Raw genomic sequence first — 24,982 nt, forward strand, 5'->3', positions numbered from 1 at the left:
AAAAAATTACTTTTGATAATTCACTTAAATTAAGAAAATAAAGAAATATAAAATATATAATATAAAAAAAGAAATATATATATATATATATTTGCTACATTATTCCAATTTTCTGTAAATTATATCACCACGAATTCCTCACAATAAAAGAAATTGAAATGAATTTGAAAATTCTGAAGGACATTCATACTTAAATCATGTAAATTCAGTAATTTTTATACCTCGCTTTGTTGTCGTCTTATGTGTCTCTCCACGACCAGTTGTTAACAAGTTGCAAATTTTTTCTCCTCTTGTAGGCACCTACTTAGCAATGTAGAGCAAATTTGGAAAAACCTTTTTTATATATGCATATACGTGATATGAAAGTTCACCTTGAAAGTTAAAATTATCTCCATATCCTTAAAGGAACTCCGAGTCGCTGAAATTTTGATAAAGATCTTTGGATACATGAATTTTTTATGCAATAAACGTTGCGAAAATTGCCGTGCGAAAAGTATAATTCGCTGTAAATACCAACCCATGCATATTCCATCTAAAACTAACGGATTTGAAATGGAACAGCATGCGAAGTGATTTACATTCCTTTACATCGACTAATTGTCAATCGAAAATTGACATAAACATTTTTAACAACTAACGACCGCACATTAAGAAATCAGGCAGGACCGCATTACAAATTTTTGTTGTAGCAACAGAAGCTTCTTTTTTTCATCGTGATTATAATCAAGCGGTAGTAGAATTAGAGTAATACATTTTAGCAGAATTAATGTTTGTTTGTAAAATGTTAAAAAATAGAATTAAGTCACATTTTAATGTGTTTCAATCAAATTATTAAAGGATACGGGATTAAACAGTTGTATTGAATAAGTTGCTTTAGTTAATTTAAAGAAGTCATTATGGTCGTATTAAAAAAATTGTCGTGGCTCCAAATAAAATAGTCAACCCGTAGACTATTTCTAACAGTAATTCATACCTTCGGTTTGTTCTTAAAAACTCTTTATATTGCTTATTTAAATAAAATATATTAAAAATTTACCATTTTCGCTAAAGTTTTGAAATTTAGATTTTCATTAATATTTCGAAATATGTGCAAATTTCAGTAATCTTTCGAATATTCATTTGTTGTCATGAGATTAAAAAAATTAAAAGATACAATAAAACTGTTTTTTTTTTTTCAGGAAAAGAGTAGTGGTGATAAAAAAAATTGAGATGACTAATGGTAGCGTGGTCTTAAAAAAAGATTCAACCTATAGATTATTTTGAATTCATACATTCTGTTTATCCTCAAAAAGTCATATTGGAATGAAATATTATCCGTTTCCCTTTTCACTAAGTTTTCGAGTATATTAACTAATATTTCGAAAGTTTACAGTTTTCATAAAACTATCAAATATTTACGATTTTTTACTAACATTTCGAATATTTTCTTATAAAGTCACAAGATTAAAAAGTTGGAATATAAAACGAAAAAGCTGTTTTTTTTTAAGAAGAGCCATTAAAGGTGGAAGGAAACAATTCTAAAGGATTAAAGAGATCGTGATTCCAAAAACAAAATGCGGATTATTTCCTACGAAAACGTATACATTTCGTCCACCCTCAAGAAACTATTTAATGTACTGTATCGAATTCTCGAACTTTCGAATAGTACTTAAGATTTTCACTAATCTTTCGAAAATTTATATTTTCTAAACTTACGAACTTAGGTTCGTGCGACCTTTTTTCTTAGATTTAATCAAAGTCATTTGTTGAATTTCTCTAGAATTGTGTGTGGAATATTACACAACCTATAAAAGCAATCGACAACGAATAATTGAAAAGCTGCTTTTCCAAAAGCAATCTGGAGAAATGCTCTTTCAGGGAAATTCAGAGACAAATTATATAAATTCCTGAATACCTGAAAGAAGCATTTTAAGATGGAATCTTCTAAATGTGATGTCTAAATGCCTTTACAAGCTTAAGGGTAAACATTTATTTTTATGTATTAATAGCAACTGCATTTTCTCGTTGAATTCTCAAGGGAAGAAGCTCCCTCAGGAAACATTCCCATTCATTTCGACGTTCTTTAAGTCTCGGTAAAGTTTATTTAAAAGTATCTAAACACCAAAGCTGTTTGTGCAGTTCACGTAGACCATCAATTACCTCAATTAATCGTGAATCATAAAAACCCAGGCAATGAAATAAACATTATACGATGACATAACAGCGAAGCGCTAATTGGAGTCAGAATTCCCTGCGAATCGCACGGTGCTCCATCGCGAATCCCAGATTATGGCATTTATTAAAATAAAACCGCCATCATCTCAGACGAATTCATTTGCGTAAAAAGCGTACAGCACGCTGACGTAATGCACTTTTACTCGTAAAATTTCCTAGTGGCGGAGCGAGAGAGGACATATTCTAAAGCGTCGCGCTGAAAAGGATACAGCTTAGACCGTGCCTTGACAATGCAGGCTTTGCGGACATGGAATCTGTTCAAAATCAAGGTAAATGAGAGGGAGCGCGGGCAGGCTAATCAAAAAAAGATGGACGCTTTTTAGTTTTAGTTCGGGATTTAGTTTTGTGATTGTCTCGTGCGTTATCACATACGAATGCGATTGGGTCCCACATGCATTCCACCTCAGCCTCAGTGTAGTGTAGTGAACCATCCGGCCGACTCAGCGGAACGAAAGAGATGGGTATAGTGCTCAATATTAGTGCGGTTATTCTCAAAATATTCATTTTTAATTTCGTTGCGTCTTTTTGTAAATGAGACTGACGTTTTTCTTTAAGTAAGTTTACCAGTAGAAGTTACCATCAGCCATAAGTAAAACGAAGGAACATTTTAAATTATCGCACCCTACAATTTTACGAGGGACACTCTAAATTCTATTGTAACTTTCGAAAGTGACAGAGAATTAATGGTTTTGAAACATATGGGACGATGCAAATCTTTTAATTGCTTCCATTTTGATATTCAGTTAAAAATTCAGGTATGTCTTTTGCTATTAAATCTTGTTCCATTTGATTGCGAGCAACTGTTTCTCAAATGCAGTGGAACTGAACCACAGTTTTTGGTCCATGTTTGATTTACATCTTACAATTTTGTTGAAAATATGATCATACAATTGAAATCTGATAAGTTTTCAAATTGTCTTGATACTACCAAACTGTCATTAATTTAACAAAATTTCTCATTCAAGGGACAGAAAAAATAATTGAGTGTTAAGTTGTTGACCCTGAATCATTCCTGTCGTTCTATTGAGACAACTAGGAAACCGTTTGATTGATTTCATTCACAGTTTTGGTGAGCATCGATACTGATACATGAAAGGAATACAATATTTCTTCTGAAACTTCTGAAGAATATCCTGGTTAAACTGTCGATAGGAGTTAGTTTTGTTTATAATTCAACTATGTACTTAGTCTTGGTTTCTGATGAGCTACAAGGTCTTTGACACATTCCCTAGTTTGCACTGATATATTAACGATGTGACGTTAATGAAAATATAATATTTCAGTGTCCTATTTTGATAGGTATCCATTTTGGTATCAAATTTCAATGACTTCATAACCATCCTCGTATTTTCATAATCGCCAAATCCAGTAAGGTTCTAATTTTAAGGCCTAATAGAAATAAAGTACAAATATTTTTGCGTTCTATGTATAGAACACACGCGTATATATATTTAAAGTAAAATAAATATTCGCATTTCTCACATATGGCTACCACGTCATATGCCTTCTATACAGTCTGGTGAGCAGTATTACACACTAGATATTACACAGTTACTCGTAATGTTTCTGAATTTTACGGAATAATTATGTCCTGACGTGGGTAAATATATATCGTTGAAAAAAAAATGTTTCATACCACAGTTTGATGAATTAAAAGTATGGGTTTTTCAGATGTAATATCAACAAAAGGCAAACCGCTCCTAACAATGTTTTTCGTTATGGTAATTGAAGTCACTGTACTTTACTTAGCGAGATTTGTCTCATATTTCAAGGAAACTTACAAAATTATTCGTGCAAATATATTTCTTTATTTAGAATATCGTTTTAGTTCTATAAAATAATAGTGGAGACTTTTCTTTAACTTTTTTATTATTTTCATAATAATTTTCTTGTTCTTGTTTATTACGATTACATTTAATTATTTGATTTTTTATTGCTGTTAATAAAGTATAACATAGAAACGGCAAAGGTTAGAGAAGAGAGAATTACAGATAATATGACACTATACTTGACGATAATGAACTTATGTTTTTAAGAAATATTTAAAACTTCTCTAGATTATTAAGAACAAGTTATTTACTTATATGTTTGTGTTATTTTTATCTTATTAAATTTTCCTTTGTAAAAATTTATAGAATTGCTCTCTCCTTGAGGTCAAAGATCTTTTGGCCAGAGTTTGTAACCTCAGTATGTAGAGTAAATAAATATAAACAACACAACTTGTCAATGAATTAAATAGAAACTACTCGGTTAATTACGTAACATTATTTTAATTTCAATTGGGAAAATAACTGTAATTTTCTCTTCGTATCAATGAATTTTTCTAAATAATAACTAACTAGCTTCTTTCTTTTCAGATGCCCCAAACTGTACCATCCGCAGGGTTTACCCCCCCATGTGACTACAGCAACTTCGCCGACAATTTCGATTTGTCGCTCTTACCAGGAGGTGATCAGCCAGTATCGCCTTCCACCCTCTTCTACACACAATCACCCCCACCCCCAAACCCAGACAAAAACGTCCACCCCAAAATATACGCCACGTTCTACCCCAATACCCCACAACAGAAACCTCCAACAGAAAATAATATAGACCTGGGGCCTGACTTCCAAACGTTACTAGTACCTGACGAGAAGAAGAATCATAACTACCCCAGGTCTCCAGTTTCAAATATCTACTTGGAAGTTCCGAGCCCTAAGAATTACCCAAATTCTCCCGTGGGAGCCTTGTCGCCTTACTCGCCACAAAGCCAAGGATTGTTGTCGCCCAACGACCACTTCACCAACTACAGACAATCTGGGGAAGGCAATTTCTACCCCAGCTCCCCAGAGCAGTCCCTGTACACAGCTTCCCCAAGTTCCGTATACTCCAGGTCACCTTGCAGCGAAGACTACGTCCAGAACCAGTACATAAAGACGGAAACGTACTCCAACTCTACGTCACCGCTTCCCAATTTCGCGCCGTTCAAGATAAAGGAAGAGAGCTTCTCTACGTCATACGCGTCAGCGTCTCCGGATCATCTGAGCTTGACACGAGACGGTGCGGATGTCTTGGATCTGTTAGACACCACTGTGTTAGAAAAACAAATAAAGCAGGAGAGTACTGTCGACTTCGGTAACATATTGCAAGGATTCCAGGATACAGACACGCTGAGGCAGCTGTTGGAAGAGGACCTGAAAAAACCAGAGCCCGAGAAGCCCAAGGATCACCAACTCCTGAGGGAGGTGTTGAGGGATACCAGCTTCCAAAAGAAGTACAACATAAGACCTATTGACTTCGGATTTCTTGGTGGTGAGATTAAGATGGAGGAGCCCGAAGGTGAACCGAGTGACTTGAGTGAGCAGATCGCGAGGGAAAACATCGAGCCTGTTCTGAATTTAGCCATCGAGCAGATGAGGAAAGATGTTGACAACACCTGTGCCACTCTGGGGATCTCCAGAGGTAAGCCTGATATAATTTTATTTTTGAGAAAGACAACACTTGCTACCATCTGTGAAAACAACATATATTTAAAATTGGGAAATTACTGTTTATTATAGGGGCGATATTTATTGTTTTTAACATTTGTAATTGTGATGCTTTTGAAGTCCATCAGTAAATATTTTTAAAGGTGCATCTAAATTTTTGTGCTATAAGATTTTATGTTTTGGAAGAAATTGTGTTTTCTAAACTGTTTTTTATTACAAAAATTTCTGAACTTGTAAACTTGCAATCAATACTATTATTTTTCTAAATGGAATGACTGCAATGCTCTTTTCTGTTAACTTATTTTTAGTTAAATCCCAAATAATTACGTTAAAGAAACGTTGACATCTTTCCAGATGTCATCTAAATATGGTATCTTTTATGCGACATTGCTTTTTTTAAGAAATTAAAGTCATTAAATAAAACATTCGCAGTGTGAAATCCCAAATTCGATTAGATATTGTATATGTTAGAAAGAATGTTTTACTAAAGATATTTTTAACTCGTCTAATAAATTCAAAAGCTATTTTCGGTTCCCTAATAGACGAATAAAGATTTTATGTTGGTTATGTTAATTTTATTAGGGTATGGCGAAGAAAAAATTTGTGGCGTATTTTCTGCTTATTTGAAGGCTTTACGTTGCTATTAATAGTATCAGCATTGAGAATTATTCTAGGAATGTGAAATATTTTGCTGCTACAACTATTAAAATGAGACCTGTCGAGGTATGTCTGGTGTAAAATGTGGACAATTCAAATGGTAAAAATGTGTTAAAAAAAATTAAAAGTGCATTAACAATTAACTAATACAAAAATAACCAAAAAGTAGCAAATAAAACAAAATGAAAAAAAATATTAATTTAAGCAGCAGGGATCTAGAGATGAAGAGAATAATAGATATAATAATACTAAATATTGCGGGTATAATTCAATGCTGCACGGAGCTGTAGCCCGCAGAGTAGTTGATATCAAATTTATTCATCTTGAAGTAAAATAATTTTGTCGTAAAAATTATATATGTACTATTTTAAAACACAACTAAGCGAGATGAAGAGGAAGATCTTTTGTTTATTTTGTTATAATTACAAGAACTATAAATAGATTCACCATAAAATCAGAAGGTAATCTATTAAACTTTAGATTATTGCGAAGTGAAGGTTCTAGCGCAAAACAGACATTTGAAGGCTTAATTTGCATTGGATAACAAGCCAATTTATTATACATTTTGTTAATGTTTCGAATTAGAATCATTATGTATAGTGAAATTTTATAAATATTGCGTTTTGTACAGATAAATAACAAAAATATTGATATTTAACTGACAAAAAAGATGCAATTTTATCATTTAAGGAAACCACTGTCCATGTACGAAATGTAAGTTGCCGCTTGTCTTTACTTTGCCTGAAAGAGGTGACGACATAACAAGAGACAGCGAACCTGATTTGTTTAAACTGTCAAAAGTATTTGGAATGTAAGATCCGCTTTGCGGCTTAATATAATAAGGCACATGTCCGATAACGAGCGCTGCATTGCAAAATTTACGTCACACTTGTCAAATTCGTTAATTAATATTCAATTTTTTTAAGAACCAATAGTCCTCCGTTTTAAAATACCGGAGCAACCAAACATGTGGACAACCAGTAGCAGAAAAACTTGCACTGTTATGTAACCGCAACAAAACAAGACATCAACTATCTGCACCAAAACATCCTTTGTTCAAGGAGTTGAGTTGATTTAAATAAAAAAATCCGGCGACCACCGCCCATTCATTATACTCGTTATAATTGATGTGCTCTCGAAGTCTTATTCAGAGCGTGAGGAAAATGGCATACCAGTTCAGGATTACCGTCCTTGGAACACCACACCTTAGACTTGCCATTCTACTTCAGCTTTATGTGTATTGTTTTCGATACTTCTGGGTCTTTAATGTAATTATAGCGGCCAAATATAGGAAGAATCCGTAGTGGGCTACTGGGACAGATAACGTTTTTTGGTTCTCTATAGTATCCATCACAGATCACTTAAGACGAGTTTTTATAATTGCAGTATGATTATTATATTCCTTTCTGCAAGGAGAACAAAAACTGATTCAATCTGTGCCTTTGGTAATGTGTTCCACTTTTGGTCGAATGCATCTTCAACGGTGTCTTCAAAATCTATACAGTACTAAGTAACTATTTAGACTTACATTTTATAAATACAAAATACTGTTTAACAATCGTTTTTGCAATGTCCTGAGTTATATGGAAAATCACTTATAAAGGTGAAGAAAGATTTTCATAAGACATCTCTATTTATATGGTTTTTGAACAGATAAGAAGCTCAATTTTATTGGAAGAAGAGAAAATTTTATGAAATATATAGACAATTTGAGAGAAATTAAAAAACAATGAATAATAAATAGATGAATAAAAATGAAGTTGTTGTAGATTACATTATTTAGTTGCACAAGCATTAATGAAGAAAAAAACCGTTTCTTTGGGTCTTTAAAGTGACTTCTTTCTAAAGTTCTCTTTAGTGAAAGTTTGATAGTGGTGGTGTCATCAAAAACTGCAGTAACAAGTAACTTCATTTACGCAGACTTTTATAACTATCAAAAATTGCTTAAACACAATAAACTTTGTTTTGTTCACTTGTCATTTTGGGATATAAGATAACATCTAGAACTGAATAATAGTTTACGTTACCACAATAATATATCTCTGTAAATTTGGATATTGAAGAGGGAAAGAGCAGGTTTTCTTGGAGAGAAGAAGTCGCGAGAATGAAGAGTAATAGAAAAGTATAGAGAAATTTAATATCCCGAAGAAAATATGTTGTTGCAGACTATCTTTTTCTGCGGTATTTCTTCTTTTCCAAGACTTATTTTCTTCCTCAATTTTAACAAGACAACTACAGCTACAGTTGTCTTTCACTGTTCTTCAAAGTTTTTCGGTTCTTCATTTAGCTTCGTTTTTCTTCGAGTTACGGCGTTCGCGGTACTCACCAGTTGATCCAGCGCAGTGCAACACCCTGTATCTCTTTCCTCGCTGGCCCTGAAAGTGTATGATTTAGTGTGGGTGAATGGAAATCGTTTGATTTAGACACAGCTCCAGTCTGAAGCGAAGGTCGTTTCTTGTTTCCGAGGAGTGGAACGCAACTGCGTACTTTTGCTATTTTTAGAGTACTATATTGATAAAACGTACAGATAAACCAGTAATTCATTTATAATAAGATAAATGTCAGCTTGGCTTGCTGCGATGGGATTGCGTTCAATGTCTTTCCCTGTATATTATTGTTTAATAGCATTTGTTTGGACTTTCACTTGTTTATATAAAATTTATTCATTTGTTATATTTAGTTGCCTTGGAAACACTCATGGATTTGATTGATTCTCTTGTTTAATGTGTATTTGTGTATATTGGGATAAATTCGAATATCATTATAGAAGCAAAGTTTTTAAAAATTCATCAAGGTTTCGAATTAAACGAAGACTTATATTGGGTTTATTAAAATTAAATAAAATTATTCATTCATTTATTTGAAATTTTCCACGATTGACTTCAACTAGACTTTTCGTTTTTGCAGATCCATCTCAGTGGGACGCGGCCAGCGTCTTGTCCTGGATCAGATGGACATCCAGACAGTTTGGCCTCCCAGAACCAGTTGCGGAACAGTGGGATATGCCCGGATCAAGTCTAGTCACTCTCTCAGAAGAAGACTTCACCAGAAGGGCTCCTCAGGTGAGTTGAGTAGAGTACTTCTATGAAAAGTGACTCAAAATAAAAAATCTTGGTGATTCAAGCAGCGATTTTTTTCAAGGTTTATTGGAGAGTTAACTGTGAATATAATTTAGGATTTAACATTTATTTTATTTGGTTCTAAGTTATAGCCTTGACATTTTTTAAACAATGCAAACGAATTTATATTGATGAGATGCTATTAAAGAAATCGGCAAAAAATCGAGAGTTGAGCTGTTCCTTCTTTGTTTTAGCAACATTCAATACATCCTATTTAGAAATAAATAGTGACGAATCGACAATATAGTTTTGTGGAACATACTTATGAAACAACAAATTTTACTTTCCTTATTTCCTTTGTGTTCCGTTATCAAGTTATTTGATTTAACACTGCTTTATTTTATTAATCTTTGTTTTTCTTGGCGGATTTACTTCAATGATTTGTTAAAGTAATCAAATGGTTTCAGTTTCAGTACATACAAAAATACGATTGTTAGAAACCATGAATTTCATGCCCTAAAATGTAAATATTTACGACAACCAGTGAACACCTAATATAAAATTATAAATAAAAAAATCTGATGCTGCATCAAGGTTCAGAAATAACAGCGTGAACTCATCAAAACAACAATAAATTTTGACACTCTTCAAGAAACATTATAAACGTCTAACTAATTTTGCTACTTCTGTTCGTAATTAACAGTGATTGATCGATGATTTGCTATTCCGTTGGTTTTTTTTAATAATTTCTATAATTAGTAGTAAAAGTATAAAGAATTTGTTATTTAAACCGTATAAGATAATTAATTAAAATTTATCGGAGACGTAAATTAAGGAAAATATGATGAATCTCTTTAAGCACCGATGTTTTAAAAAATTTAAAAAAAAACATGAATTTGTGTTTTCTTATTTTAGAAATAGTATTCTAATGAGCAATTAATTTTTTAACGCTGAAGATATATGCTAATTGGTTTCCTTCTAATTTTGCCCTATCCTATTTCTAGTTGACCAATGTTGAGCTTTCAAAACATCAGTAAAAACTTGTCTTTTACGCTTACCCAATATAGAAATCAACAACACATGCTGCGGGGCATTTTGCTAGTCAAAGTAACACTTCCAACTCTTTGCTGGCCAAGTGTGGTGCAGTTGTCAATCTTAATGAGGAGATTACAGTTATGTTCACCTTGCCTAGACTTCGCATGACCCGATTTTTACATTCCTTTTAGCGAATTGGTTAGTTGGAGTGCTGGAAAATAAAAATATTGTCCTATACGCTAATATTTACAGACGTGACGAGAGTAGTGTTATTGATATAGTTGATTAGTGCGACACGAAATTAATTGGTTTCGTCAGAAGATATGATAATTTTGCTTAAAAGTAACTTTCACTCGTGCTGAAACCAAACAGACTTGACTTTCTTTAGAGGCAAACGAGTATTAAATTGTTTTTGTCTAGATAAATGTACAGGGTGATTTGGTCAGCCAATATACAAAGCACAAAAGTAAAATTATTAGAATTAATATTAAATAAACCCTCGGAATATTTAGAATAACTTTTTAAAATTAAATCAATGACAAAATTCCTATTTTAAACATCTTATATCTAAACGTTAAAGAATTAATATCAGCGTCATTTTTCTCGTTAAACCAGTCAAATCCATGCTTCTCACAGTAAAACTGTCACAAATTTTAACATGGCGTGAATGACGTGGCCCCTACGTTTATTTATCCTTCAATGAAAGCTTCCAAAAACTCAGGAGGAAGTAATAATAGTAATTACAACCTCCCGATGTACAGAAACCGCGAATTTTCTACACCAATGACATCACTGTTCATCATCGACCACATTACTAAATTAAACATTGTAAAATTCTCACGCTGCTGACTATTATTTTCTTTTAACATCATTCTTCTTATATATCTTCCACATACGCGGTTAAGTGAGTCAGAAAGGTCGTAGAGATTATTTTTAACTCTATTATTAATTATGGGCACCTTTTGAAAGACAAATCGCCATTTTAGAAAATTAAATTTTTGTTCTGTCATAAATGTAGTAGATCATGCCTATGGTTTTTATGATTTCGACAGCTTAACGCGCGGTTTGTTTCGTGATTAATTTTTTGGCCGTTTTAATAAAGCGATGAGGTTTCCGATGTCATTGACCGTCCTCAGCACCGCCCTTGCGGTTGTAAGACGTCCGACGAACGCTATTTTCTACAACAAACACGAAGAGAAAGTCCAAACTCGACCTACTTGATCGTAAAAATTGCGAGAATGTATTTTTATAACTTCCTTCGCGTCGGTATTGAAAAATAAGTTTGAAATAGTTTAATATTCTAAAGATGCGTCGTAGTTTGGGTAGGCAGATCACACGCAAAATGTGCTGGTTTGCTTGTTCAAAATGCCTAACACTTTGTTGTTTAAAATCGGATCTACAGTTAATATTCTCTTTTTGAAGAGAGAAAGAAGCAGTGACCACATGCCGGTAAACACGAATACAAACTAATTAGATTCTTAAATGAGTTGCTGTCTTATGTTACATCGACAGTGCCATGAAATATGGTTTTATTGTATAAAGTAAAAGGGTTAGTCCAGTTTTAAAGGTCTTTCACACAATTATTCAATGAAATACTACATAACTATCATTTCGATTTGGTTTAAAATCATTTTGATTTTGATATAACATTACATAATTTTTTCTCATTCAAATTAGGGCAAAATAATTGAGTTTTATGATCATCTTCTGATAAAACATTCTGGTGGAAATTGTCTATGCAGATCTACATTTTTGTCAACGAATTCAAAGAAAAATTCTTGACAGATGAAAAATCTCAGACCCAATTCCAATGTCTAGTGATTGACTGATCTTTGAAGAATCATAAGAATCATTTTAGGAAAAAAAATGTATTATTATTTATAAGTTGCTTCAGCATATTGAAGGTCTAATATAAATAATGTACTACCGTGCGCTCCCCCAAAAGCTTTCTTAAAACGTGACAATTCTTCCGGAGCAATATCAAAAATTCACCACCTATCCCTTTCGATGAAACTGTACAAGGCAACGAGAGTCAGAATTCGAATGGTATCCCAGCACTTGACTCACCCTCTGGTGGCATTCTTAAAAGCTTGCATAAATCACTTGCGTATTTCTCAAGAAGTAATTGCAGTTGCGTGATATATAAACTAATGGCTCAACTATTAAACGCAACCTAAATACCAACCTGTTGAACACTCCTTCTTGCCGGAGTGGCAGTTCTATATATTTGATTAAAAATGTTATTTATTGCACCATAATTTACATCTGCAGATAGTGTAAACAATGTTATGGTACGTTACTTCATCTCGAATTCCATTGGTTGAAGTGACAACCAATCGTTTCTCTTTATTTCATATCGTGATCTCTAAATAGATTCAGGATTTTGCTGTTGGTGGTAGTGCCTCTTGAACTATTTTAATTAATTTCTAGTGGCGATAAAATTAACTACCGATAATGGAGGAAAAGAAATAAATTATTATCAGAAGAACTTGTAATACAGCTTTGATGTTAACGTTTTTTCAGTGATCTTAAGAAATCAGTTTAGAGGCGGCACAATATTTCATCTTAATTGGAATTTTTGCTTTAATTACTTGTTTTTGCATTCTGAATCAACTTGAAATATGAACCTCTTTTGGAACTAGAATTTAGCAGTAAATCAGGTTTATGGCTTGATCCGCTGCAAGTCCAGTTGTTGCAGAGATTAATATGTCTTTACAAACTTTAACGCGGTTTCAATACTTACCTTAATCATGACATTAATCCTAAATTTGTGGAACATTCTTCTCAAAGCCCAGATATAAGTCTGTAATAAGATTATCAATGAAAGTGTTCCAATTTCGACTTAAATGTTTTTTTGTTTCAGGGTGGTATGATCCTTTACGCTCAGCTAGAGATATGGAAAGCAGCGTATTCAGAGGAAGATTTGGGTATGCAATGGCTTCCAGAGACTACGTCCAGCAATGCTTCAAGTGGTGATGTTTCCGAAGGTATGTGTATACTTTTACTTTACTAAAATCAATCCAAATCTGGGGGAAAGTTGATAATACTATCTTGAATCAGTATAAGTTAGCGGTAAGGTTATGAGCAATAACCTTTGGTATTCTGTAAGCCTAAAAAAATCTATAACAACTCTTTTTACCTATATACGTCATCCTATCACACCTCTATCTGAGTAACGTGAGAAAATATTAAAATGTTACACAGACAAAGAATAGTGATTCATCATGGAGATTTGCTTCGTCCTACAGTTTTTAACTGATAGTGTGGCGTCGTATGAAACTGACGAAACGAATTATTATTTTATATATCAGAGTTTAGCATGTTGAACACGTGAAACTTTACTAGTGATTCCGAATAAAATAACGATATATATTAAAATTGAAATAAAGAAAATTATTTGCATATAGTCGTCGTCCTTATGTTCAGTGAATATTTTTTTTTAATTTGGGACACCTGTGGGGTTATAAATTCAAATAGATTGGAATATGATGTTAATTATTGAATTCTGAAATATCACCTTTTGGTGTACCTCTAATAATAAAAGTATGAATTGTCGAAAAGCAAGTATTACACTTACAGTAACAACAGAGGATTAAGAGAATGATGATACCGCAATAACAGACGTAGAGGTTGTTAGGAAATTTATGTATTTAGATTTTAGTGTTCTGGAAAGTAATGAAAACTGTTGGCTGTATTTTACGAGAACGTTTGTACAAATGAATAATTCAAATGAATCAGAATTCCAGCAATACTAGTGAAAGAACAATGGAAAACCATTTGTGTGGATCGACATAGACTAATAAATCGTATGGCGCTTCTAATGGCTTACCATTAATATCACGGCTTTAAAAAATTGCTGTTTAAAGTGGATGCTGCCTCGTTGCCGATGATGCGTATAGTATACGATAAAATACAACGTGTACCTCACATTCAATAAATAGTTAGGTAATGACTTTGTTAAAGCTTGAAACAAACGAAAATATTTATTTATTTCCCATCCCAATTATAGGATGGGAAAGTACAAAGTGTATAAATAACGATAAATACTAAACCACATACGAATAAAAAAATCATATACATAATATTCTGTATATACGTGATATGGTAACATAGTTTTCTATACATGAGTCCAAGACATTTAATACAACATATGAACGTGAATTTAATCGTAATTTTACTGTTTCTTACACGTTACAAACACCTAATGAGAAGGCGCTGTTTTACAATGAATGTGATTCTGAGTGAAGGCTAACAACTTTAGCATTTAATAGAATATAAAGTATAAGAGAGTATAAAACTTTTTATATAATATAAAGACTCATAATCGAACAAAAGAACTAGAAACGGTTTGACCTTTACGTAGGATATTGCTGTGTTATTTTCGAATTAGGGATTCCCAAGATTTTGCACATTTTTGGAATTTTTTTACTTGCAGAATCAAACGCTTGATTGACTAAAAACAGACCCTATTATATTTTACGTCGACGGTCCAGTTCTGCGAGCAGGTTTTCTGCTTACATAACTACGAAGCTTCCTTTTACAGGGTGTTATTTTTATCTGTACACAAGATTCTAAAGAAAGAGTAAATAACTCAAATGGGACCCCGTGGTATACCGTAATTTTGATATAATTTGAAGCAGAATTATTTACTTTGACACATCTTCCAGTTCAGCAAAATAGGATAATAAATTTTATCAAAATCAGTTTCCACTGCATCTACTTCAAATGTTTCATTAATACGTTCCTATATGCACGAGATTAGCCTTGAAAAAAATCATGCAATTCTTTTATTGGGGCATTTTTCAAGTTAAAAAGTAGTTCATCAATTTATAATTGCTTCCGACAACTTTCTTGACATCGACAGCAAAAAAATTGGAAGTTAATTCTTTCTATCACTTTTACTTCCATGGATTGGCGTAATTCTAACTTTTTTCAAATACATTGAAATGCGATTTCAAAAATTATCTTATTAAATATCAAATCTGGTAAGCCATCTGGTCCAGAAACTTTACTAACTCCCAAATTCAAATTGAAGAATGCTGATTATAATCAATTATAAAGACATAAAGGATTCATCAGATATTTTAACGCTAGATGGACACATCGATGATCCATAGACACTACCAAAATCTTTTGAAAACACATTAGAAATGTCTTTGTTGTTACTAAATACGTATTGTATTTTATAGACGTGGATACAGATTTCTTATATTTCTCCTTTTATTTCGTAGACTGGTTTAAAAATTTGGAATCAAAAAAATTCAAAAATATTCTTTCATCTTATTAGACCTAACGCACTGTTTTCTATTCCAGATGAGGAAGAAGAGGCTGCCTCACATTCCGAATCCCCGAAACCCACCACCTCCAGGTCTGGCTCTCACATCCACCTCTGGCAGTTCCTGAAGGAACTCCTCGCGTCTCCCCAAACACACGGTTCGTGTATTCGGTGGTTAGACCGCACCAAGGGCATCTTCAAGATAGAAGATTCCGTCAAGGTAGCCCGGCTCTGGGGCAAGAGAAAAAACAGGCCGGCAATGAACTACGACAAGCTCAGTAGGTCCATACGGCAGTACTACAAGAAGGGCATCATGAAGAAAACAGAACGGTCGCAGAGGTTAGTGTACCAGTTCTGCCACCCGTACAACTTGTAATTATTCTTCTTCTTCCACAAACATGTACATAGCAGTTATTTTGTTTCTATAAAACAGCTTTAGACGTACAAAAGCGATTTTATAGTCACGAGTAACTAAATATCTGGGGGTATAGGTGAGGTGTAGGTTAAAGGAAGTTGCATTTGGTAAAAAATGCAGCAAACGGGTGCAACGCAGGGTATTACTCGTTGCGCTCGTTTCGTTATGCCAGTAAGGCATCCAAATAGGAAGGTAATTTCCAGTAAATTCTATTTTTAAGTAAAACATTTACCGACAAGTAGAAATCTCTTTCTTGGATGTGAACTGAGAGGTGTTCTTTCGGCGGTTGTTTGATGCTCGAGATTTGGTAAAGAATCTTTAGAAGCTCGACTTCTCGTTGAGGAATACTTGATGGTTCGCAATTCCTCGAGGAATTTTTGAAAACTCGGTGATTTCTGGTCCCATATATCTATGATATATTAAGTAAGTAAGTTCTATGAACAAATTTATATGTCTAAGAAGTTTGAGATGTTGAAATATAGGACATTCAAATTGAGGGTGAACACATTTGCAAGGTTCCGATGACGAATATGTACGGAAGGCGGTTGCAAATGTGTTAACACCCCGAATATTTTATAATCGTTTTATTGTTTTAACTATGTAGTTTATCGATACTCATTGTAATTATTTATTTTTAAATTGTAGTGAACCGAGAGCTTTATTATTACCTTTACAAGCATATTATGTATAAACCAATATTTATTTAAGGTTAATATTTATTTGATCCTTTGTAAAATGTATTTATATTTTGTAAAATAAATGTTTTGATTAATAGAAATGCGTTTACTTCTTTAAATCATAGGCACCAATTCACCACAGGCACATTGCCCTTCTTCAAAGAGAAAACAGAATTAAAATAAGAATCTAGAAAAATAACCTCACTTAGACAATACTAATAACTTTTACAATAAAAGACATACGTTTTCGTAATGAACGATGATTACCTAGTAATTTTTCTTTTTACCGTAAAAAGCAAGACAAAGAAACGGATTACCCGCAATTTAAGGCGAATATTTAAACTCTTTTTATGTAGTATGTAACTTAGGAAAAAAACCAAAGGTTCTCAATTACGACTATTAATTTCAAGAGCTGTTTTGTTGCGTCTATGATTTTGACTATTGAAGATGCTTATTATTAATGCATTTAAACTACCAAAAAAAAACTTCTATAAGTGCGTAAAACCCTGTAAACTGTTTTAATAAAAAAATACAGCAAAATGTTGTTTTTCAACTACCTAGTCTAATATTGTATAAGAATAAATTTATATACGTACCATATTCGAGGACAAACTATGAAAACCTATACACCTAACCTAATAGAATTCAGTTATGATTGGAATTTAAAACATTCTTATCCAAACAAATAACATATCCTTCCAAGGATACTACGACTATAAATAAAAATAAAACACAGTTACCGAATGAGTGAACAGATTTGTGAAAATTAATGGGTATAAAAACGTTCGAGTCTTTATTTGCACGAAAAGATATATGAAGAAAACATTGATAACGTAGACAAGACCACACCCTGTACATTTGCATTGACGTCAACTGGTCAAGGACGTATGGACCAGCCTTGCTCTACATTGTTGCCCTCGAGGCTACAAAAATCTTAATTTTTTTAATTCGCAATGTTACAGTGCATAAAATAATTTTTGTAATAAAACTGCTGCTAATACAAATATTGAAAAATAAGTTGATTATTGAGTTATGCAATGTTGTAGCGATGAATTACGGCATTTTGTTGAAGTCTAACAAGTTTATAATTAATTAATTTGTGGTCATTTAGTTTAGAGAAAAAACGTGCAACACGCTTATAATTCTGACATTGAAATCAAAGGTTAACATGGATAAGAGATAACATGTTAACATGAAAGGTATTTTAGAAATAGCAAATATAATCTAAATAACAAGCAAAATAATGGAAATGTGGAGTAGTATTAATATTGTTACTTAGATGTGTGCTAAACAAGTATAGTTTTTTTCAAGCAAAACTAGATTCTTTAATGAAATTGATGGTATTTTGAGACAGAGATGATTTTATGCAGACATACAAGGTGTATTATGTGGTTTATTCAATCAAAATTATAGCTTTTTATTAATAATATACCACTAATAAAAGGGTTTCTGTACAATAAGTTTTGCGATCCCATTTTGTTATATACAGGGTGTTTGGAAAAGTTGGTACAAAATTTAAGGGGGTGAAAGTAGAGCCAAAATTAGTAAAAAAAGTTCCTATAAACATTGGTCCTCCGGAGCACCGTTACCGAGATATCGCCCTCCAAAGGGGTCTTATCATTTGGATACTTTTTAAAATAACTTTCTTTCTGATTAAGATAACGGAATGAAATTTGTACATAATAATCATACCATAAGGGTCTTTAACTGCCATAAGTTTCATCAAAATCGGTTATAAATAAGGATAGTTATGTAACTAATCAACAGAAATTTTTGGAATTTTTTTTATTCTTTTGAATTATCAAGCAAATGATATTATTTTTTAATGAATTGGACTTTTTTGAAGACAAAATGTATCTACTTTTTTTTTCGAATTCTAAGTTTCGAAGTTTAATCAGAAATAATTATTTTTTAAATAATGGATAGCTCAGAACTGTAACTTTTTTTAACATTTTCACGTAGTAGGCATCTTTCATAGTGACAGTTTCATTGTAATGATACTAATGATTGTTTATTTTCTTAATTATTGTGATCTTTGAGCCCAACTTCACATTTCATTGGTTTTTTTTTACGACCATGAACCATCATGCTTTTACTAACCGTGAATATGCCGATACTCTTTTTGAGCCGCCAGACTATTTCCATTACAGAAACCATAAATAAAATACATATAACTTTTCCAAACACCCTGTGTAGGTAACGTAGCCCATTCTAGAAACTCATTTTGAAAAATTATGTATAAAAACAGCCTTACGATTGACAGCCTTACTATTAGAAAAAAATATTTATTAACTATCATCACTAATAACTTCATTATCATATTGAATCAGATATGAACTTTGCTTGTCTCGGATCTGATTACAGACGTCACAAATTCTGAATTCGTGATCGAATTTTGATTACAACAGTTCGGTTTGGCATGTCTTTGAAGGTCACCCAAGAAAAAAAAATACAGGAAAACAACTGAAGCGAGAATACTACTCGTGAAAGCTTGATTGGCAATACGTTGCTAAGTTTGAAAACCGGTACAGCAAGGCCGCCTACATTATAAACTGTATTTTTAGTATTCTCGCTGATGAATTTTGTTGTTACAAGTTTACAGATAGCTATGCAACCATTTATGCACTATTGACATGGTGATATAATAAAATATTGTATATTTTTTACCAACTCTTGTTTTTAGAGGCAATTCAAATAAACTCGATTTTTTTTTCTAAATAATCTTATCAAATGAAGTCAAATGATGTAGTACGACACAAAAATCTAGATATTCAAAACATATTTAGACAAGATTATTAACTTCGGTAACAAAGAACACTGTTTGACTTCATTTGATAGAGTTTTCAGAATATATGTTTTTAATTTTTACAATAATTGGCAAATAGTTACCTTCAAAATAAGGTAAAAATCTTAATTTATTTTAAAAGTATTGACCTAATTCAAACGAAAATTCAAATTCGAAATATTTCCCTAAAATAATATGAAATCAAAAAAAATTGTATTTATTTGAATTAGCCTTTAAATAAAGTAAAAGTAATATCAAATAATACAATTCATAATTTTAAAGAACAGAAAAATTAGGCCTATTTTATATGTGCTTAATGAAGTACCACTTTTTCTCACTTAACACTTATTTTTTAATTAATTCGATTACATATATTAAAACAACATCACCATTGTTAACATTTGCATCTCTATTAATAATAGCTTACCACATCTTCCCTTCAGATATTCATTTTGGAATATTACAATAATAGGAAAATATTTCTTAGTCATTGGTATTTTATTTAATTATTAAAAACAGGAATAAATATGGTGCCCACAATAGCAACAGTCAGAAGACAGTGTCAGTTTATTAAAAAAAGTCAATTTGAAAAACTAAGCTTTCTCCTTATTCACTAAGAATGTTCTGAATTTCCTCCAAACTCTTCCCCTTGGTCTCCACAACACGAAGCTGGGTAAAAATTATGGAACCAACACAGCACACTGCGAATACCCAAAACAATTCTCCTATTCCAAGAGCGTCTATGACTGCTTTGAAATATTTAGTGATGAAAAAAGCCAGCAGCCAATTAACACTAGACACCGTACAAGTAGAAATAGTTTTTACTTTTGTTGGAAAAATCTCCCCTAGCATTATCCAGGGAACAGGTCCAAATCCACTGTTGTAGGAAACGATGAACAAAGTCATCATCAAGATAGGAAGAAAGGACACACTTTGCACGTTGATCTGACGGTCGTTTAGGAAGCTGTATACGCCTAAGGGCACTTCTGACAAAGCCATGCCTACCGCAGAACAAATTAGGATTTTCTTCCTACCATATCTGTCAATTACCAGAGGAGTTACAAGACTGCTGAGGAACTGTACAGCTCCTACTATTATTGAACAAATGTCAGGGTCTAAGGTGGTACCTACTTCCTTGAAGATTGTTTGACTGTAGAACAGGACAGCGTTGATTCCGGAAAATTGTTGGAAAATCAACAAACCAACAGCTATGATGAATGCCTTTGTAGCACCTTTAGATCCGAACATGTCCAGAAAACCACCACGTCCTTCTTCTTCGATTTTTGTTTGTATCTCTACCAATTCTTTCTCTATAGACTCATCTTTCTGTCCTGTTCTAATCCTCTTTAAAGCCATCCTAGCCATTTCATTGTGTTGTTTGTGGAGGTAATAGTGAGGGCATTCCACTCCAAATAGAAAGAAAAGTACCAGGAATATAACAGGAAAAACAGCTAGTACCAAATTGAGGATTATAATGTCAACGTAAGGTCCTAGACAGTAAGGAAACAGGAAGCCCAAGGATACAGCGCAACTCATTGTGGAAAGTAAGGCTCCTCTGTTGGACTTTGGAGTAATCTCCCCTATATATACTGGCACAGTGGCAAAAGTCCCACCAACTGCTAAACCGGCTAAGAACCTAGCCAAATAAAATAAAGTTGTAGTTTTCGCGCAGGCTAGTATCACGTATGAGACTAGAAAAGGTACACCTATGGACAAAATGACGCGTTTGGGTCCAAATTTGTCTAAGAAGTAGCCGTAGATGAAGGGACTGACTGCTGCACCTAGTGTTAGTATCGAGGATACCCAGCTAGATTCTTCCGATGAAAGTTCATGGTCAAACGGTGAAGATGTGCTGTTCGTCAGTTTTTCTATAACTGGTGACGACCATGTTATTGCTGTTCCACTTATGAATAGAAGGAGATCCCCTAAAAAATTTATAAAATACATATTTAAAGAGTTATAGTGTTTTATAGATAGTTAGTTATAATAGAATTAAAGGAAAATATGTTTTTGCCTTTATTTCATATTGTTCATATACGGGGTGTAACTTTAATGAAGGTGGGGGTTTTAGAGGGCATAGTACATGATTTGCAGAATAATAAAATTAAATTATGTATTTTTTATAAATATAAATAGTCGAATTGTAATTCACTTTTTACTTCACTTAAAAGCTTAAACTCTTGTCTACGCCATCACTGGGCGGTTTCCCTACCCTTTTAAATCAGAAAGTGACAGAGAGTGAAAATGATACTGTAAAAACTTTGTTTTTGTATGATTTTGCGATATGGCATTTTAAGGTAACTATATTTTTTCAGTGTCAGTGCGAGTGAAACGTCGAACATTCAACAACTGTCTTTAAAGAACAGTGCAGTGAATGAAATAAACCATTATAAGCAGCTGAAATTTTTGACCAACGGCAGCTTTAGCGAGTTTGGCAAATTCTTATGAGACATTTTGTGCGGCAGTTACAGTTTCTCAAAGGAAAATAAACTTGAAGAGGTTTTTAAATAATTCAAGTGTTGGTCGTCATGGATAGTTGTAAAGGACCATGCACACAGTTAATGGAAACTAGCAACCGTCAAATTGTCTGAAAATGAAATATGTTACAGTTTGAGATGTCCTGATCAAAAGTTGTCACGGGCCTAAGACCCAAAAATGAATAATTATCGAGATATTCGATATTGAAGTCCCATCGCGCTTATATACAGTCCTTTTTACGGGAAGCCGTACAGCTCTTCTCTTTCTATCTCTTTCTCTCTGAGAGAGATACGGTAGGTATTTCAGAATTTTTACTGGAATCGAAATAGAATTTGTATAGTACACTGTTGTATTTTATTCAATTTAATTTTATAGAAAATTTTCCTGACTATTTCCAAGACAATATAGCTTCGTCCCAGACCGCTACTGGAATAGGACAGCAGCTGTAAATTTCCGGATTGCCGCTAGAGTACACCACCAGCAGAATTTTAGGAAGAATCAAATGCAGCGGCCCGCATTCCTACGTGTATCCTAGCAACATATAAACAACACTTTGGCAATGTTGCCAGGCGTATTTACGGATTTATTTTAACACTTTTTTTTATCAATACCTGTTTTTTGCGTTACTGTATTTACTTAAATGTATGATGTAGGTATTGATAAAATGTTTTAAAGGATCAACGAACATCTATGTAGTTTCATATGATATTCTGCAGCGGTGTCACAGTTAGGTCATAATAATCATAATTTCCAAATAAACACAATTCGTAATGATAGTTTAAACAGCTTGTAATATATTTTTTTAATATTTGAAGATGATGATAAATTTATTTAATATACAAGGTAGGTTATTAGTGAGTCGCGGAATGTAGTTACAGGTTTTTTTTGTATTTTGACATCCACTTATAGGTTTAATAATTAAATATAGAAAAAAACTTTAAATACAAATGTACGACTTTTCTATTGACATCAAAATTTGCTGGCATAAAATATATGTTTAAAGTAAAAAAATTATTGAAAAAATTAAAATTCATCCTTATTGAAATAACAAACAACGATTTTTATAACGAACGTTTACAACAACATAAGGAGAATACCTAAAAACGAAATAACATTAAAATACCTACAGTTGAAATTATGCTTTAATTTACTATTTATTACTTTAAAAACAAATTCGGTATTATCAAACATTTCGTTCTGTATTTTTTCTTTCAATATTTGTAAATTTTGAGGTTTTTAATAATATATTTTGTTGAAATGTCCCCACAAAAAAATTGTCTAAAGGACTGAGATCGGGGCTGTTTTCTGGGCACCTAAGGTTTCTAATAATATTTTTTACAGTGTTCATTGACGAGACTCGTCCTTCAAAATAAATTTGCCGATATTCCTGAAGAAATTTTGCACATTATTGTTATTTGAATAGTTTAATTATGTTTTATTTTGATAATGATAAATCCCATGTATTTTTAAAGGAAGGTTCGTTTCTGTCATTTTTGTCTGATTGTGTGCGGGAGAGATAGAGTTATAGTATGCGATAGAGATAGAGTGACTTTGTCCTCATAGAGAGCTTTTATCTCTCTCTCTGCTGTCTTCAGGAGTCTCTGGGGCTTGCCCAACTTTAGGACACCTAGGGAGGGAGCGTGGGGTAGAGCGCGTGGCCTTTTTAGCCTTTGTGATCGAGTTATGACGTCACAACGTATGAGAAAAAAAAACGGGTTTTGCTCGTAACTCAGAAATAACTGGAATGTAAACAAATCTCCCCTTGGTTCTGAGTAGAGCACTCAGTGGGTGAACAGAGTGGGGTGTCACAATATATGAGAGAAAAAAAACAGTATTTGTTTGTACCTCGGAAATGACTCGAACAATCAAAAAATCTCCCAGGGTTGGGTGGTCGAGTGAAAAACATCCGAAGTTCGCATGTCGAAAAAGAAAATCGGGACCAACGGTGTGTGACATCATAGAATAAAAAAGTGTTTATAACTCGGAAAAAATCGAAAAAATAATTAAAACAGTCTCCCCCACAACCCTGGCTCTGATTGTCCGTTCTGAGTTGAATGCAAAAGGTCCGAAGCCCGTATGTCGAAAATAAATTTTGGAAAGAAGAGGTGTGTGACGTCATATAGTAAAAAGGCCGTATAACTCGGACACGGTGCGTTGAATAAAAAAAATATTTAAAAAATCTCCCCACACCCCAGGTTGTGATTATCCGTTCTGCGTTGAATGGAAAAGGTCCTAAGTCCGTCTGTCGAAAAACAAACAAGTTAGTCAATAATTGCAACAGCAGTAGTGAACGTATTATCTTATGATGATTGACTGATGATTTGTTGTTTTTTTTTTAAATAAATTTCGTATCAACCAACCCTTGAGGTTCCAACAATTTTATTAAATAAAAAATTAAGGTACTCTTCTTAAGGAAATTTTACATTTTTAAACTTTTTTGAAATAAATAATTAATTAGATAAATTCATAGTTTTAATTCTAACTTGATTTATTTTATTTAGCATTTAACACAAATGTCATTTCCAAACAAAAGGTAAATTACATATAACTCTTCAGTTACATAATTAAATGCATTAAATTTGCCTGCTAACAAGACTCTGTATCCATTTTAGGTTGCCAATATCCAGCATTTAAAGCGCGGTCTATGACGATAAGCTATTTGGTTTGTGATACTACTTACAAAAAGGTAATGAACACCGAATTATTTGTAGGTGCAATTGCAAAATGAAGTCAATTGTAAATTGTAAAAATTATAAAATTTGTTTTACCTGCTAGCACAGCAGAATAGACGATGTCCCACTTTGGAAAAAACATCGTGCATCAAACGTACTCAGCACAATAACAAAGCTAGAGTTCCCACACACAGTATCACAGTTTTATTTTTTTATGGTTTTATAGGTAATAATCAAAGTAATTATCT

General features: G+C 32.9%; 2 protein-coding genes across 2 annotated transcripts in view; one reads left to right on the forward strand and one right to left on the reverse strand.

The window, feature by feature from the left end:
• Positions 1-16,871, forward strand: part of LOC108906159 (DNA-binding protein D-ETS-4) — a 31,900-nt gene extending 15,029 nt beyond the window's left edge. The window contains exons 2-5 of the mRNA XM_018709356.2: positions 4,572-5,655; positions 9,246-9,400; positions 13,296-13,419; positions 15,746-16,871. Coding sequence (XP_018564872.1) covers positions 4,572-5,655; positions 9,246-9,400; positions 13,296-13,419; positions 15,746-16,083 — 1,701 coding nt within the window. The 3' untranslated portion in view covers positions 16,084-16,871. The remainder of the gene's footprint in view (positions 1-4,571; positions 5,656-9,245; positions 9,401-13,295; positions 13,420-15,745) is intronic.
• A 3,207-nt stretch (positions 16,872-20,078) lies between these two features.
• On the reverse strand, positions 20,079-24,920 carry LOC108906137 (facilitated trehalose transporter Tret1-2 homolog). The gene is made up of 2 exons (XM_018709316.2): positions 24,831-24,920; positions 20,079-21,509 (listed from the first exon to the last, which is right to left on the reverse strand). The coding sequence occupies exons 1-2, from the start codon at positions 24,874-24,876 to the stop codon at positions 20,191-20,193; spliced, it is 1,365 nt and encodes a 454-aa protein (XP_018564832.1). The 5' UTR covers positions 24,877-24,920; the 3' UTR covers positions 20,079-20,190.
• Between the last annotated feature and the right edge of the window lie 62 nt (positions 24,921-24,982).

The sequence above is a fragment of the Anoplophora glabripennis genome, unplaced genomic scaffold (assembly GCF_000390285.2).
Source record: "Anoplophora glabripennis isolate ALB-LARVAE unplaced genomic scaffold, Agla_2.0 scaffold74, whole genome shotgun sequence".
Taxonomy (NCBI): domain Eukaryota; kingdom Metazoa; phylum Arthropoda; class Insecta; order Coleoptera; family Cerambycidae; genus Anoplophora; species Anoplophora glabripennis.